This window comes from Pezoporus occidentalis, unplaced genomic scaffold (assembly GCF_034315485.1).
Source record: "Pezoporus occidentalis ecotype Australia unplaced genomic scaffold, CSIRO_AGI_Poc_V1 ctg102, whole genome shotgun sequence".
Lineage (NCBI taxonomy): Eukaryota > Metazoa > Chordata > Aves > Psittaciformes > Psittacidae > Pezoporus > Pezoporus occidentalis.
Window position 1 is genome coordinate 1226977 of NW_026912801.1, and position 12356 is coordinate 1239332.

General features: G+C 44.4%; 1 protein-coding gene across 6 annotated transcripts in view; it reads left to right on the forward strand.

Annotated features, from left to right (window-relative positions):
* MYO1H (myosin IH) overlaps positions 1–12356 on the forward strand; it is a 37112-nt gene that overhangs the window by 1904 nt on the left and 22852 nt on the right. The window contains exon 1 of one of the 6 annotated variants that reach the window (XM_062615449.1): positions 5202–5221. The exons of 1 other annotated variant lie outside the window; for it this stretch is intronic. Coding sequence is in view for 2 of the 5 variants with exons in the window: in XM_062615428.1 (XP_062471412.1) it covers positions 11022–11036 (15 nt within the window). In the remaining 3 variants the exon portion in view is untranslated. Of the gene's footprint in view, positions 1–5201; positions 5222–7564; positions 7659–9142; positions 9279–10893; positions 11037–11677; positions 11850–12356 lie in introns of those variants that run through there. 4 more of the 6 variants (XM_062615437.1, XM_062615471.1, XM_062615428.1 and 1 more) reach the window with 4 other exon arrangements.

The window sequence follows — 12356 nt, forward strand, 5'->3', positions numbered from 1 at the left end:
GGAAAAAGGAAAATCTCTGCTATCTTCCAGATGAATTATGTGTCTCTTTCTCTTCTTTCCATAAGGTTCTGTTCCTTTTTCCTAAGATGGGGCCGTGGGGAATTCATCGACTGCCTGCTGAGTTTCTTTGTATTTTGAACTCTCTTCAAGTGGCAGTGTAAGATAAACGTCTGGTTATTCTGTTGGTGACAGTCTTCACCTCTAAGTGATAGCAACATCTCAGTTTTATTCCAAATTGAGGGCATTCGGTGGAGCAATAGGAATCGATTCAGGGGATGCACCTGCTGAAGAAAGTCAGGCATCCCCATTGTGATCCCTTTAAGAACCTGCATGCCGTGAGCTGGCTATACTTCAAACTAGAGGAAATGCAGGCATTTTTATGTTAGTTTTTTTAAAACTAAGGATTGTGATTGAAATCTATACAAAGTTCTTCTGTGCATGCAGGGATAGTCATGGCTCAGGCTCCAAAGATCTTCCTGCCTAGGCTGATCCCCATGTGAGTGTAGCCATGGAGTCATAAACAGATATATGGGTCAAGTCAAGCAGGTTGTCCCCTAGAGCCAGGGGTGACTGCCTCCCATGCTTTCAACCAGGGGAAGACACTGGAGGAAGGGGAAAACACTGGTCCTTTGTATTGCCAGTGACCCTACGTTGTACTTTAGCAATGACACATTTGTGTTGTTCTAACGTGGCCAGAGTCTTCTCTTGAGGTTCTTAGCGTACAAGGAGGGAAGGATGAAGAAACTAACAGGTCAGATTATAAATGGGCACATTCCTTCAGAGTCCCACTGGGGAGAGGCTCAAATGCTCAACTTTGTTCTGCCTTTCCTCAGGAGTCACGGAGAACACACTTAGAATGCAAAGCAGGACTGTAGGTGACAAGGGGGAGGGGGCAGAGGATAAAGTGCCATTGGCAGCACGTTGCAGGAGCATCGTTAGACATTGAGAAAGATATCATTAGATTAAAAAGGTATCTTCAGAGGGAAACAAAAGGCGAGCCCAGGCACGGCGTGTCAGCAGCGCCCAACGTGAGCTGCAGTCACTGCTGCTGACAGTGGATGCGCAGGCATTTCCTGGGAGAGGTTCCCAGTCTCGGGCGGTGCCCAAGGGGTGCTCACACACACTGACTGTCATTCCAGCGAAGAAACAGTCAACAGAGCTCCACATCCCCCTCTCAGCTCAAGATGAATTACTCATCTAAAATGACAGGGACTGTCTAGTGCCTGAGCGTTGTCAGGCGCCGTGTCACCCATTCATGTTCTTCAAGGACAAATGGTTTCGCTTCTCTCGGGCACGTTTCTCAATTTGCCTTGAAAGCGCTTAGCAAAAGATGACAGATCTCCTATTTTTATTGCTGAGGCTGAATAGGAACTAATCTGCTCATCATATGTAATGTCTATCAAGACAGAGAGGGTTCTTAATGCATTCAAATTACTTTTCCTGGGTTTATTTTCCAACCACTCTATGATTTTTTTTTTATAACTCTTACGTAAAATGAAAGCTCAGCAATTTTTGGAGCATTACCCGAGGAAAATATTGATCCTGCTAAACTCCTGAAAACTGGCACTGGGATACGAAGTTGGGCACTTATTTCTCTAGTTTTCCTTTTGCCAAATAGATTTAACCTTTGTGCAGTCTATATCTTGCTGGTTTAGAATGGGCAGTTTAATGGTCAGATAAATCGCAATATCCGGGTATGTAACAGCAAAACGAATCTCTTGGGGTTATTCATGTGCTTTTGGATTTGATTTACTTCCTACTTCCTTATTTAATAACTAGGTTCCTTAAGACTCCTTAAGCTTGAATGACCCATGTTTTGTTGGCAGGTCTATTCCAATGACCCCTGCCAAGACCCCTGCCCCTGTGCGTCTATCAGACAAAAATGAATCTATTCCAGGAGCTATCAGTTCCCATTATCTCTAATTGAGGCTGACAGTTGGAGACAGGCCTCATTATTTTTAATTGGGCCCTATAGTTCTAGAGTTAAATTAAACACAATTTAATGCAGATAGCTCATATACATTGGCATGACAGAGTCAAAGTTTCCTGAAACAACAGGTTTTGGTTCCAGGCTTTGCTTTTAAAATAGTTTTACTGCTTTGAGCTGTGCACTATTTAAAAGGCACCTGTTGCTGGTGACATGTACATTAATTAGAGTGTGACCTGATCCTGCACCTGTGGAACCTTGCCACTACATACACTTCTATGCTGAAAATCAGCATGTAGGCATAAGGTGGTGATGAAGAGCTCAGACTGCCTGGGGTAGATTCATATGCAATTGTTAAGATAGCTTTCAATAGATTTGCAGTCACTAGTCATGCAAATGGAAGAAACTCCTGAAAGTTTTCCCAAAATTCCTGAGTGGAAGCTTTATTCAGAACTTCAAAATGAAGATACCTCTGATTACCTGAACAGGGCTTTGTAACAGAGCATCTGGCCTTTCTTCTGTCATGAAGCAAGCACTCTTGTCACCCTCAGGTGGTGCTTTTCCATGGAGACACCGCCGAATAAAGAAGGAATTGAAGCATCCTGTTACACAGCTGCATGTTGCTCTATTATAAATGATCATGCACTGAATTGTCATGGGGAAGGACAGACCAATCCATGCCAGTGAAGGAGCCCATCTCACCACCCTTACTTACAGACTTCAGCCATAAAAAGCTTGTAAAACCATTCCTTGTGCTCATAGTGAGGCAGCAGTAGGCTGCAAGCGTAAGTCAGGTTTTATTGAATCTTTTGCTTTGCCAGAGGTACTGAAGGAGGAAATACATCAGTGATACTCCTCTTTGGATTAAAGGTCATGGAACCAAGTTTCCCACTTACAGAAGGCTCTGATTAATTACTGGTCTTTCAGATGCAAGTTTCCCTTTACAGGTAAGGTTAACAGATAACTTCTTCCACAGGACATTTCCTTTAATACATCTGCATGTGCTGCAGCTCCCTCTGCAGCTTTGCTTAAGGTCAGATAAATAAACTACAGCACTTCTCTAATGAGCTGTGACACGCAGAATCAAACTGGGCAGGTTTTCACCTACATGTGTGTAGGAATCCAAGACAAGTGTCCCTCTGGAATGGCAGGAACTCCATTGGAGAGCTCCAACAGCTTGCATTCAGTCATTATATATTATTGTGTGTTTGATTAACAGATACTTATCATGGAAATGATGTCATCAAGCCTATAGGCTAGGATTGTCCTGGGGAAAAAGAACAAGGATTACCCGGTGTTTAGGCAGTCACTGTCCCTTCCTGACTGCTTTCCTTGGCCTGTGTATGGGATCCTTTCCAGACCAAAAGTCAGTTGTGCCTTACTTCTCCTAGCAAGTTTCTTCTGAAGCATGTTACACCTGCAGCACTGAGTCTCACCACAGAGGGTGAGAGCGATGGAGGTCAGCAGGGAGAGAAACCAGTGCAAGAGGGAGAAAAGGAAGAGTCAGAGCAGGAGCTTGCAGGACACGAGTCAGTGACAGTGTTCAGGCTGTAGGGCAGAATTTCCCCTATTCTAGAGAGAAAATGGGGGTGGGGAGGAATGATATCATTTCCCTCCCAAATATTTTTAATGGAAGTAAAAAGAGTTACCAGAAATAGTGGGTTTTGTCAGTGCAACCAGTCACTTGAAGGTATATCTCATAGCAGCTCTGGAATTTCAATTTTCCTGCCCACATTCCATGTGCACATGCTACTTTAGACATAGCTAAATGCATGAGCTGCTCAGCTCCTCTACTCATTAGGTATTTTTGTTAGCTTTAGCTTGGCCAGCAGAAAACCCCTCTTTTCCTAGCGCTACAGGAGGTCCCTGCTGTGACAGGCTAAAATACCAAAAGATACAAGGGGTCTGTCATATGCTGTTGTCCTTTTGATTGAACTTGGAGAGAAAAGGCTTTTGTATAGCTTGTGGCCAGTTAGCCAGCACACTCCTAATATTATAGGCACAGATTTAGTGACCTGCATGAGAAGTGAGATTGAAATAGATTTATTACAGCTTTCCATGCCCCTAGAAACCATGGATCTGCACTTGGGATTTTTAAGGGCTCTCTTGTACGTTAGCATTTGGGCACTGCAGAGCAATGCATGTTTGAATATTCACAGCAATTGTGCAAAGGGGGGAAGTCCTCTTAGTTGTGTTTTACACATGTGGAACTGAAGCTTTAAGGGTGTATTTATGTGCTACAGTACAATGCTGTGGAAAGGATGAGGTGGGGTAAACTTTAGTGGCTCGGATCCTGGAAAGCAGGCTGGTTTCTAGGCATTTTAGACACACACTTGCTTTGTAAGGCATTATCCTGTGTGCAATAAGCATTTTGGGGGTAAATTCACACCAGAGGCTTGTGGCCAAGCAGAGAGCTGCATGCAGGGGTCACAAATCCTGACGGACCCTATCAGTCCTATTTCTGTGCAGACATAGGCTCCCATGGTGGGTAAATTACACATTCATTTATTAAATCCTAATAAATGGATTTGTCATTCCCAGTTATTATCCAAACATAATTGAAAATCAAATCTTCTGGTCTGTCTAAGCCACCTGATTTTGTTTCTGTCGTCACTCACAAAGCTGTGTCCTGTGTGCTGAGCCCCTCTGCTCATGCACAGCCACTGCTCCTGGGCTGACATGCATGGAGCCAGCAGAGAGCTTCCAGGGCTGACAGACACCTTCTCTGGACCATAATGACCCCTTTTCAGCTACAGGGCTAAAACGCTTTACATGTCACCCCTCTGTTGTTAGCAGAGGAACAAAGCTGACAAAAATATCACTTCCATATTTGTTGTACTAATTAACTTCTGGTTGTCCCAGCACTCCAGTTAAGTCCCAGCACTGCTTGCTGCGTACATTCCTGAATGCTTTCCAGCTCAGGGTGAAATCCTGAGTTACATCCCTGTTCTAAGAAATTCCTCCTCATTTCAAGTACAAACAGAAGGATGGGTTCATTTTAAAAGGAAGTGAGAAGAGCAAGGGTTTATTGTACTGCATGGCATGATGACAAAGTTATAGACAACATTTTGTCAGACATGATGTTTTCTCTTCTTTGTTTTATTTCCTAAAATGCCAAATCCATGAGAAGACCACAAGACCCAGGCCCTGGGAAGGTGGATTTTCCTGTTCCAAATACCATTCTGAGTGATGCCAGTGAAACTTCAAATGTAAAACAAGTCCCATGGCACAGGTAGGAACCCGGGGCAGTGAGTGAATCGTTCAGTAGGTTGTGTTACATCTGCATGATTTCAGGTTTGTTTTGTGAAGCCGAACTTTTTGATGGGCTACATTCATGGTTCCATGGCTTGTGCGCTTTACTGTGTAAGATACATGGATTGTCTTGGCCATCCTGGATTGATAGTAAAGAGTTGGAAGGAAAAGAGGCTTGTGTTTGTAACAGTCTCTTCTCAGCAGGTTTTAAAGCTTAAAGCATGCTGGCTATCAGGGGGACTGCCCTGGCTCTGTCAAGTAGTCGTGTATTGGTGGCACATCTGCTGCTCAGTGTGCTGATATGCAACGTGAAAATGATGTATTCCAATCTTACAATGACAGAGCCTTTGCAGCTTGAAACATTTGCTCGTGGGTTCCTGCACTACCACGTAAGCACAGTGTGGTTTGGAGAGACTCACAGGGAGCAGGTTGCGGTTGCGCTGTGTTTCACCAGGATCAAATTATCTCCTGTTCCCTCTGGGGTTTTTTTGTCTGCTTTGTTTGTTTCCTCTCAACTGGCTCCAGAAAGAATGTGGGTTATAAACAAAAGATGTGGAGGATTTAATTTAGCTAGTCAAAAAATACTCTTTTCAAATGTTAAAACTGGGGCTGAAAGAGGGCTCTGAGCTGCTGGGTTGAAAGGAGAGGAGTTTTTTCTCAGTGCTGTTCAGCCATCACCGGCCCCAGCAGTGATGGGAGAGACTCAGGTCCTAAGCTGATGGATCTGCCCCATGCTACCTTCTGACACAGCACCGCTATTGTACCTTGCCTGCTAGCCTGCTTTCTTCTTTAAATAATATATACAGGACAGGCCTGTATAATTCACCAGCCAGCTTGCAGTGATGTGGAGAACAGATTAAAAAGGAAAATGAAAGTATTTGGGATTTTAGCAGAGCAGCAGAGCAGTCCTGTTTATCACTCGGGATGTTTGGGATGAATGAGTACATGGGTGAATAATTGATAACTATTTTAACACCAGCAGGAATTCAATTAAATATGAACAAGAGGAGGCTGGGCACACGGTAAAGTATTTCTCTTTCCCTTTTGACTGCAAACAATCCTTTCGGATCTGGTCACTGAAGACAGCTGGCAATGAAATGCGTGTGTGAGAGAGGAGGAAACCAGATATTATGTTACTTAAAAGTCATTCATCATGTCACAGGAAGGCAGGAATCTGAACTCCTGAAATAAGTAATCTCTTAAGGTGATCTCTCTGCACAGAGGTACTGCGGCATGAAGCTGCTTCCAGCCACTGAACTGTTCCCTCTGTAATCAGCCCAGGTACCCGAGTGCTGTGCTTGCAGTATGTCCAGGGCACGCTACAATGATTTCCTGGGTGAGAGACCTCCATGAACTGTCTGTATGCAATGCAGTATTCCCATCTCCGTTTCACCCATGTGGGCACTGGAGTAAAGCAGGATTCTGGGTTCAGTTTTCAAGCCTGAGTTGCAAAGACTATTTGGAGAGCCCCATCAGTATCTGTCCATCAGAGCAACTTGACTCCAAGCACAACATTGTCATTTTGCATTTGGCAGCAAAGAATATGATTTCCTTCTTTTAATTCCATGCTTGTTTTTAACTCCCTTCATTCCCCACTGAGAGTGGATGGCATGGAGAGATCCGTTGCATACTTTGTCTGGTGGCGACTTCAAGGTTGTAACTGCCAGAAAGAGTAACAGTACTTTTATTGTTGGTCAAGGTAACAGCACCATAGCCCATCAAACATCCCAGGCCAGGTTACTGAAAACATACCTCCCTGTGTGTGTAAAAAAAGCAGGGATTTTGAGATGAGGATGGGTGCAAAAGCTCCTGTCAGCAAAATAAGCGATTGTGAGGGATCAGTATAACAGTTCTGAGGGTTCGACTGGGTGTGAGCCCACTTTGGTTTTCCATCTCTTGTTAACACTCAGTGACACAGTCAACTCCACTCTGATTGCTTGTCATACATCAACTAATGAGTTTCCTCAGAGTTTCTGCCCTGAAGTCAGCAATACACATTCATATACTCTTCATCTATGTATTATTCTCTTCATCTGTGTATCATTTATATACTTTTCATCTATTTATTATTCAGGTGCCTGAGATCTAAAGTGAGTGGCTTTGCAGTGTTTATCAGCATTCCCTATGAGGCAGGTGTGCACAGGAGCTACAGAAGGCAGTCTGAGGGACTGTTAGCCTGAGCCTTTGCTGCTGCTCATGTGAGCACTCCTCACTCTTCGTTGTGCATAGCTTTGCATTCTGCTTTGCTGTGCTTCATGTATAAATATGCACATGTCCTTTAGCTGCACCACACAATACGTAACGGGGAATGAATTGGTAGATATATCTTGCTAGATAAATCTTGAAAGACTTTAATAAATGTTTTCTCTGTCTTTATTTAAGCAGCTCTGGAGAACACTTGGAGCTCGAGGTCTATTTTTCATCAGGTAATGTGTGTGGGACTGAGCATGAGGACGGTGCAGCACGGATGCCAGCAGAGGTAGGAGTGCCTCTCCTCAGATCTGGTTACAACACGTCAGGACCCTGGAGAAAAAAAGGGAGAATACAATATGCGAATGTGAGAGTTGAGTATTCATTTATTACAACACTCTTTAGGTTCTGTTTTCTTTAGGGGAAGGCTGTATCCTTGTCAGAGGGGACAGCACATTGCACAGTGAGGTGGAGGGATCACAGACGTTGCAGCAATGCAGGAGAGTTGGTAAAATTTAGTCTGAATTGGAATCACATTAAAGATTCATGTGTAGTCTTAGCACCTGTTCCTCCTTTGTAGGATATCTGCACTTTTAATTTTTAAGCATGTCTTAGCCTCAGCCTGGGAAGAGAGATCCTATAACCTAGAGAATATACATTATTAACCTTGAAGCATCCAGCTCGTGTCCGCTCCTACAGCCTCTGACATCCCAGTTTGTGCACTAGCAGATGCACACCCACCACTCGCTCTGAGACGCTGGCACAGCCTGGATGGGGCTCACTCCGGGGCCAGCTATAATGCAGCAGATGGATGCACTCACCTATTTCAGTAGTTTGCAATTAACATATAATGCTTATAACCAACACATCAAAGATCACCGGTGCTTGCAACGTAATCTCAAGGAAGATAGAGTTTCTAGTTCTTATCTTGGAAAAGTGGCCACTAAGTGTATGCAGGTGCCACAGGACCAAGTCCCCAACTCCCACAGTGAATTATTAATGGTGCTTTATTCGGGTGAGGACGTAGCCTCCTCGCCTGCTGCACAGTGTTACCAAGGACCTTAAACAAGTTCAAAGCACCTTTTGAATGGTTTAGCTGGAATAATTGTTAAGAGCTGACTCTAACAGCATTCAAGATGGATACCCAGGTAACTTTCATTATTAGTGGCTGTGGTGATAGATGCATTAGCAGCTAGCAGGAGATGTAGCTCCATAGGATATTTCTATTAACTGCATTAGTAGATATTTAAGTAGTGCATTTCCATAGGCTAGGTGATGCTATAATGACTTTGAAATAATATTTTTCTAAAGCACACAACTGATAGAATGGAGTCACAAATATCAAGAACTTCGTGATGCAGAAGCGTTGTGTTATGTTTAGCTTGGACAAGGGGCCTTCAGCGGGAAGAACAACTTTTATCCTTGATACCTGTGTACCATGAATGTTCACTTGCCATCTCTGCTGGCTAATTTCATTTCATGGCCTTCGACAAAGAAGGTTCTTGAAAGCTGTAACTGGGGTGACATCTCTCTTGCATGCTAATGCAGAGGAGATGACAGATGGAAGTCCAGGATCAAAGCAGCTTTTCTCCAGCGAGCTATTAAAACTCACAGGTTTCTAACAGCTCTTGCCATTAGGCTACAGGTTTCTTGGTCTCTGCTGATGACTTTCTCTTCCCATAACAAAACTTCCAGGGAAAACTCTGAGAGACCTCTGTAGCAGTACTGCATCACTAACAGAATCTGGTCTCTTAAATAGTCCAGTTCAGTCTTTCTAAGTGCTTAGGAAGTTTTGAAGCTGGCCTGTGTGGACAGTGGTCACAGTATTGGCGTGGTACTCTGCCTCCAGCAGTCTCCATCAAATCTCATCACGAAACCTGGTGACAGTTTCTGTAGGACTGGCATCCAGGTAACCTTGACATCTGAAAGGTCTTTTCCAGCCTAGCTGATTCTGTGATTCCTGGTCCAGAGCTGACTCGTAAGCAAATGAATGACGTGGTGAATATCTTGTGATCTGCTTGGTTGTAGATAACTTGGTTAATCCTCCAGTTATTTCTTGAGCATCAGTGGGTTGAGCCCACTGAAGAAAAGGGCTTCCTTTGCACCTCCTTTTCTCCTCTTCCCCACTGAAGTGTCTGTGTTTGGGGGGACAATAGAGTTCACACACGATGCATTTTGTGAAGGTCAGTTGTGGTGTCCTCAGAGAACCGTGGTTGAAAAGTAGCACAGAATGCTGCTCCATCAAGTCATTGGGCTGGAGAGAGCTTGGCACAGGAAGAGAGGGAGGCCTGTGCAGGCTGGGAGGGGAGGCTTGAAGCAAGGAGGGACACTGAGTCACTGTGGTGAGGAGTTGGAGTGAAGGTGGTCTGCTGTGGGCAACAGGAGGGGACAGCAGTGGACACAGAGCTCTGCAGCTGGCACCGTGAAGACCAAATGATGCTGAAGCCAAAGAGAAGTAAGGGAATTGTCCTCCAGTAGAAGGTGATAGAGTCAGAAAGTAACATTTGAGCTGCATGCACTGAGCCAGAAATACAGTGACCAAAGGCAAGAGAGGATTCAGGTTTTAATTAGCTGTAGTTAATTCCTTCCAAATCTTATGTCTGATGATAGCATGGAGTGAAAGGAGGTAAGAGTGGGTTTGCTTCAATGTGTCATAGTAGCAGAGAGGGGGATGGAGGGATCTCTTTTGGTGAGTTGAAGTGCTGGCTGCTGAACAGGCAGGTGATGTGGGTGCCTGGCTGTGCAGTGATGCTCTTACATCAATTTAAGTTTTGCTTATTGCAACACTGACGGGTTTATTACTCTGCATTGTGATTGTCCTTGTTGCAAACCAATAGGCTGAAAACAGAGACAACGGAGCCCCTCACTCACAGATCCAAGCCTCAGTATTGATACAGGAGAACCCATGGGATGTGATAGGTACTGTGCCAGTACAGGAATGAGGGATTTCCTTTAAATAATACTTGAAGAATGCTTGAAAATACTTTTTTTTTTTGCCAGAGGAGGAATTATTTTATCCAATTAAAACAATAATTAATTCTTCCCTTCCCCTTTTAAGGCATGTTTGTTTGACAGATCCAGACTCTCTAACAGCTGTCAGTAGCTGGGGGCTTTTGCAACTTTGCTGTGGAAGTTTTCCTCCCCACTGTTACATGAGGAAACAGATATTTGACATAAATTACAGTTACCAGACAAAAATAAAACCCAAACTTCTTTGCTTTTGTCACATAACCCCACACTGCTGCTTCGCCCCTCCTGATGTTAAACCTGCTCCTTCTTTATTCATCCTCCCAAGAAAAAACAGCTGGGACCTGCGTTTCTCCTTCCTAAAACCCCAAAGCAGCATTGCCTGCTCATTTTGTTAAGGATGAAGTCTAAGAAGTGATTAATGTTTTGTTGCTCCTTTAAAACATACTTCTGCACTTACCCATTTTACCTATTTTAACAGGTTTTGCCTGTTTCAGATGATTAAGTTTCCCTGCTTCAGCTGTGCTGTAGCCTTTTAGCAGTAAGGGCAAAAAGCTGAGTCACCTCTGCCTCCAGCCAGCTCTGCCTGGTGATGGAGTGTATGCTGAGGGTGTAGTTTTGTGTTTCAGGAATTTATTTTTCTCTCTCCTGCTTGGCTCACCTCAGGCTGCCTTTTTGTAACAATATGGAAGGAGTGGGGGTAAGTTCAGAGCTCTTTGTAAAGGTTTCTGCTAATGTGTGCTTAAAAATGAGGCTCTCTGGTTAAATGAGGAGGGATAAGTTGTTAAACTTGTGTCTGACCTGCTCTATGTGGAGCAGGTCAGACCTTTCCTCTCGAAGGAAGAGGGGTAGAACAGTTTCCAGGGTGTTTGGGGGAGGATGGTATAACCAAGGAGGAAGGAAGGAGCTGAATTTCACCTGCTTGGAGAAGAGAGGGGTTTTTATCTTATCAGTGGAGAAGGGGCTTGCATGCACACCAGAGAGCCTGGTGGTTGTTATGTGACTGCTTGGGGAGGCTTGATCTTTACTTAACACCAAAACTAGATTAACTGTCTTTGACTGTGATGGCTGGGTCGTGCTGGAGGTCCCTACAACACCTTTTGTGCTTGCTATGGAGCCAAAGGAACTTGGATGCTCAAAGAGGGATCGCTGTGCTGCTCCTTTTCCCTCCTCTCTGTCCCCATTGCTGTATCTAGTCAACACAGGGTGCTCACCTTTTCCCTTGCTTGGTTTTGGAGCCGCAAGCAGTGATAAGTTCCTCATTGGTACCATGACCAGACCCTTCTTACCTGAAGGATTTAAGTGTCCTGTTGCTAACGTCTTCATGTTTGTCTTTGTTAGCAAAGTGCTTTGTGCTCAAGGGGGTCCAGGAAAACTAAACCAAGGAAGGTCTGATAAAGATGTTTTCTGGATCAGTTTGAAGGAGGTTTGCTATTTATTCCCAGGAATGTTCCTGCTCTACTGTGGCTGCCAGCTCTGCTAAAACACTACACTGCCAGTAAATTTACACCAGGTAACGTAATGAGCCTGTGCTTGCAGCTTCCTCTGGTGCAGCCTCTGAGCTCCTGCGTGCAAAACTGCAGCCTTGGCATCGGCTGCTGCTTCAAGCCTGACAAACCAGGCCCAGAGCAAGTGCATGTTCTAAATCAACGTGAGCATTTGAGTGACCTTTGCTGCAATCCATGTGAATTAGATCTTGTGCTGCAGCCTCTGCACATTACTGGTTTGAAGTTGTTATCAAAGCAGATCCGGATGGTTTTGGAGGGGGTGGGGGGCTCTTGTGCAAGGATAAAGCCTGGCTTTTCTATGGGAATGTGAGTTGTAACCTTTTTCTGGACAGCAGTTTGTTGTCCTGCACATCCTTCATCTTGTCTGCTTCTGATTTTGATGCTGACTTGTCACCTCCCTCGAGAGGAGTGATTGCACAGGCCAGCTTCTCCTTGCTTTCTGGTACCCAAAGGATTTTATCATCGGGGTTTGCAGTGCAATGCTTCCATGGGAGATGTGATACTAATCCTTA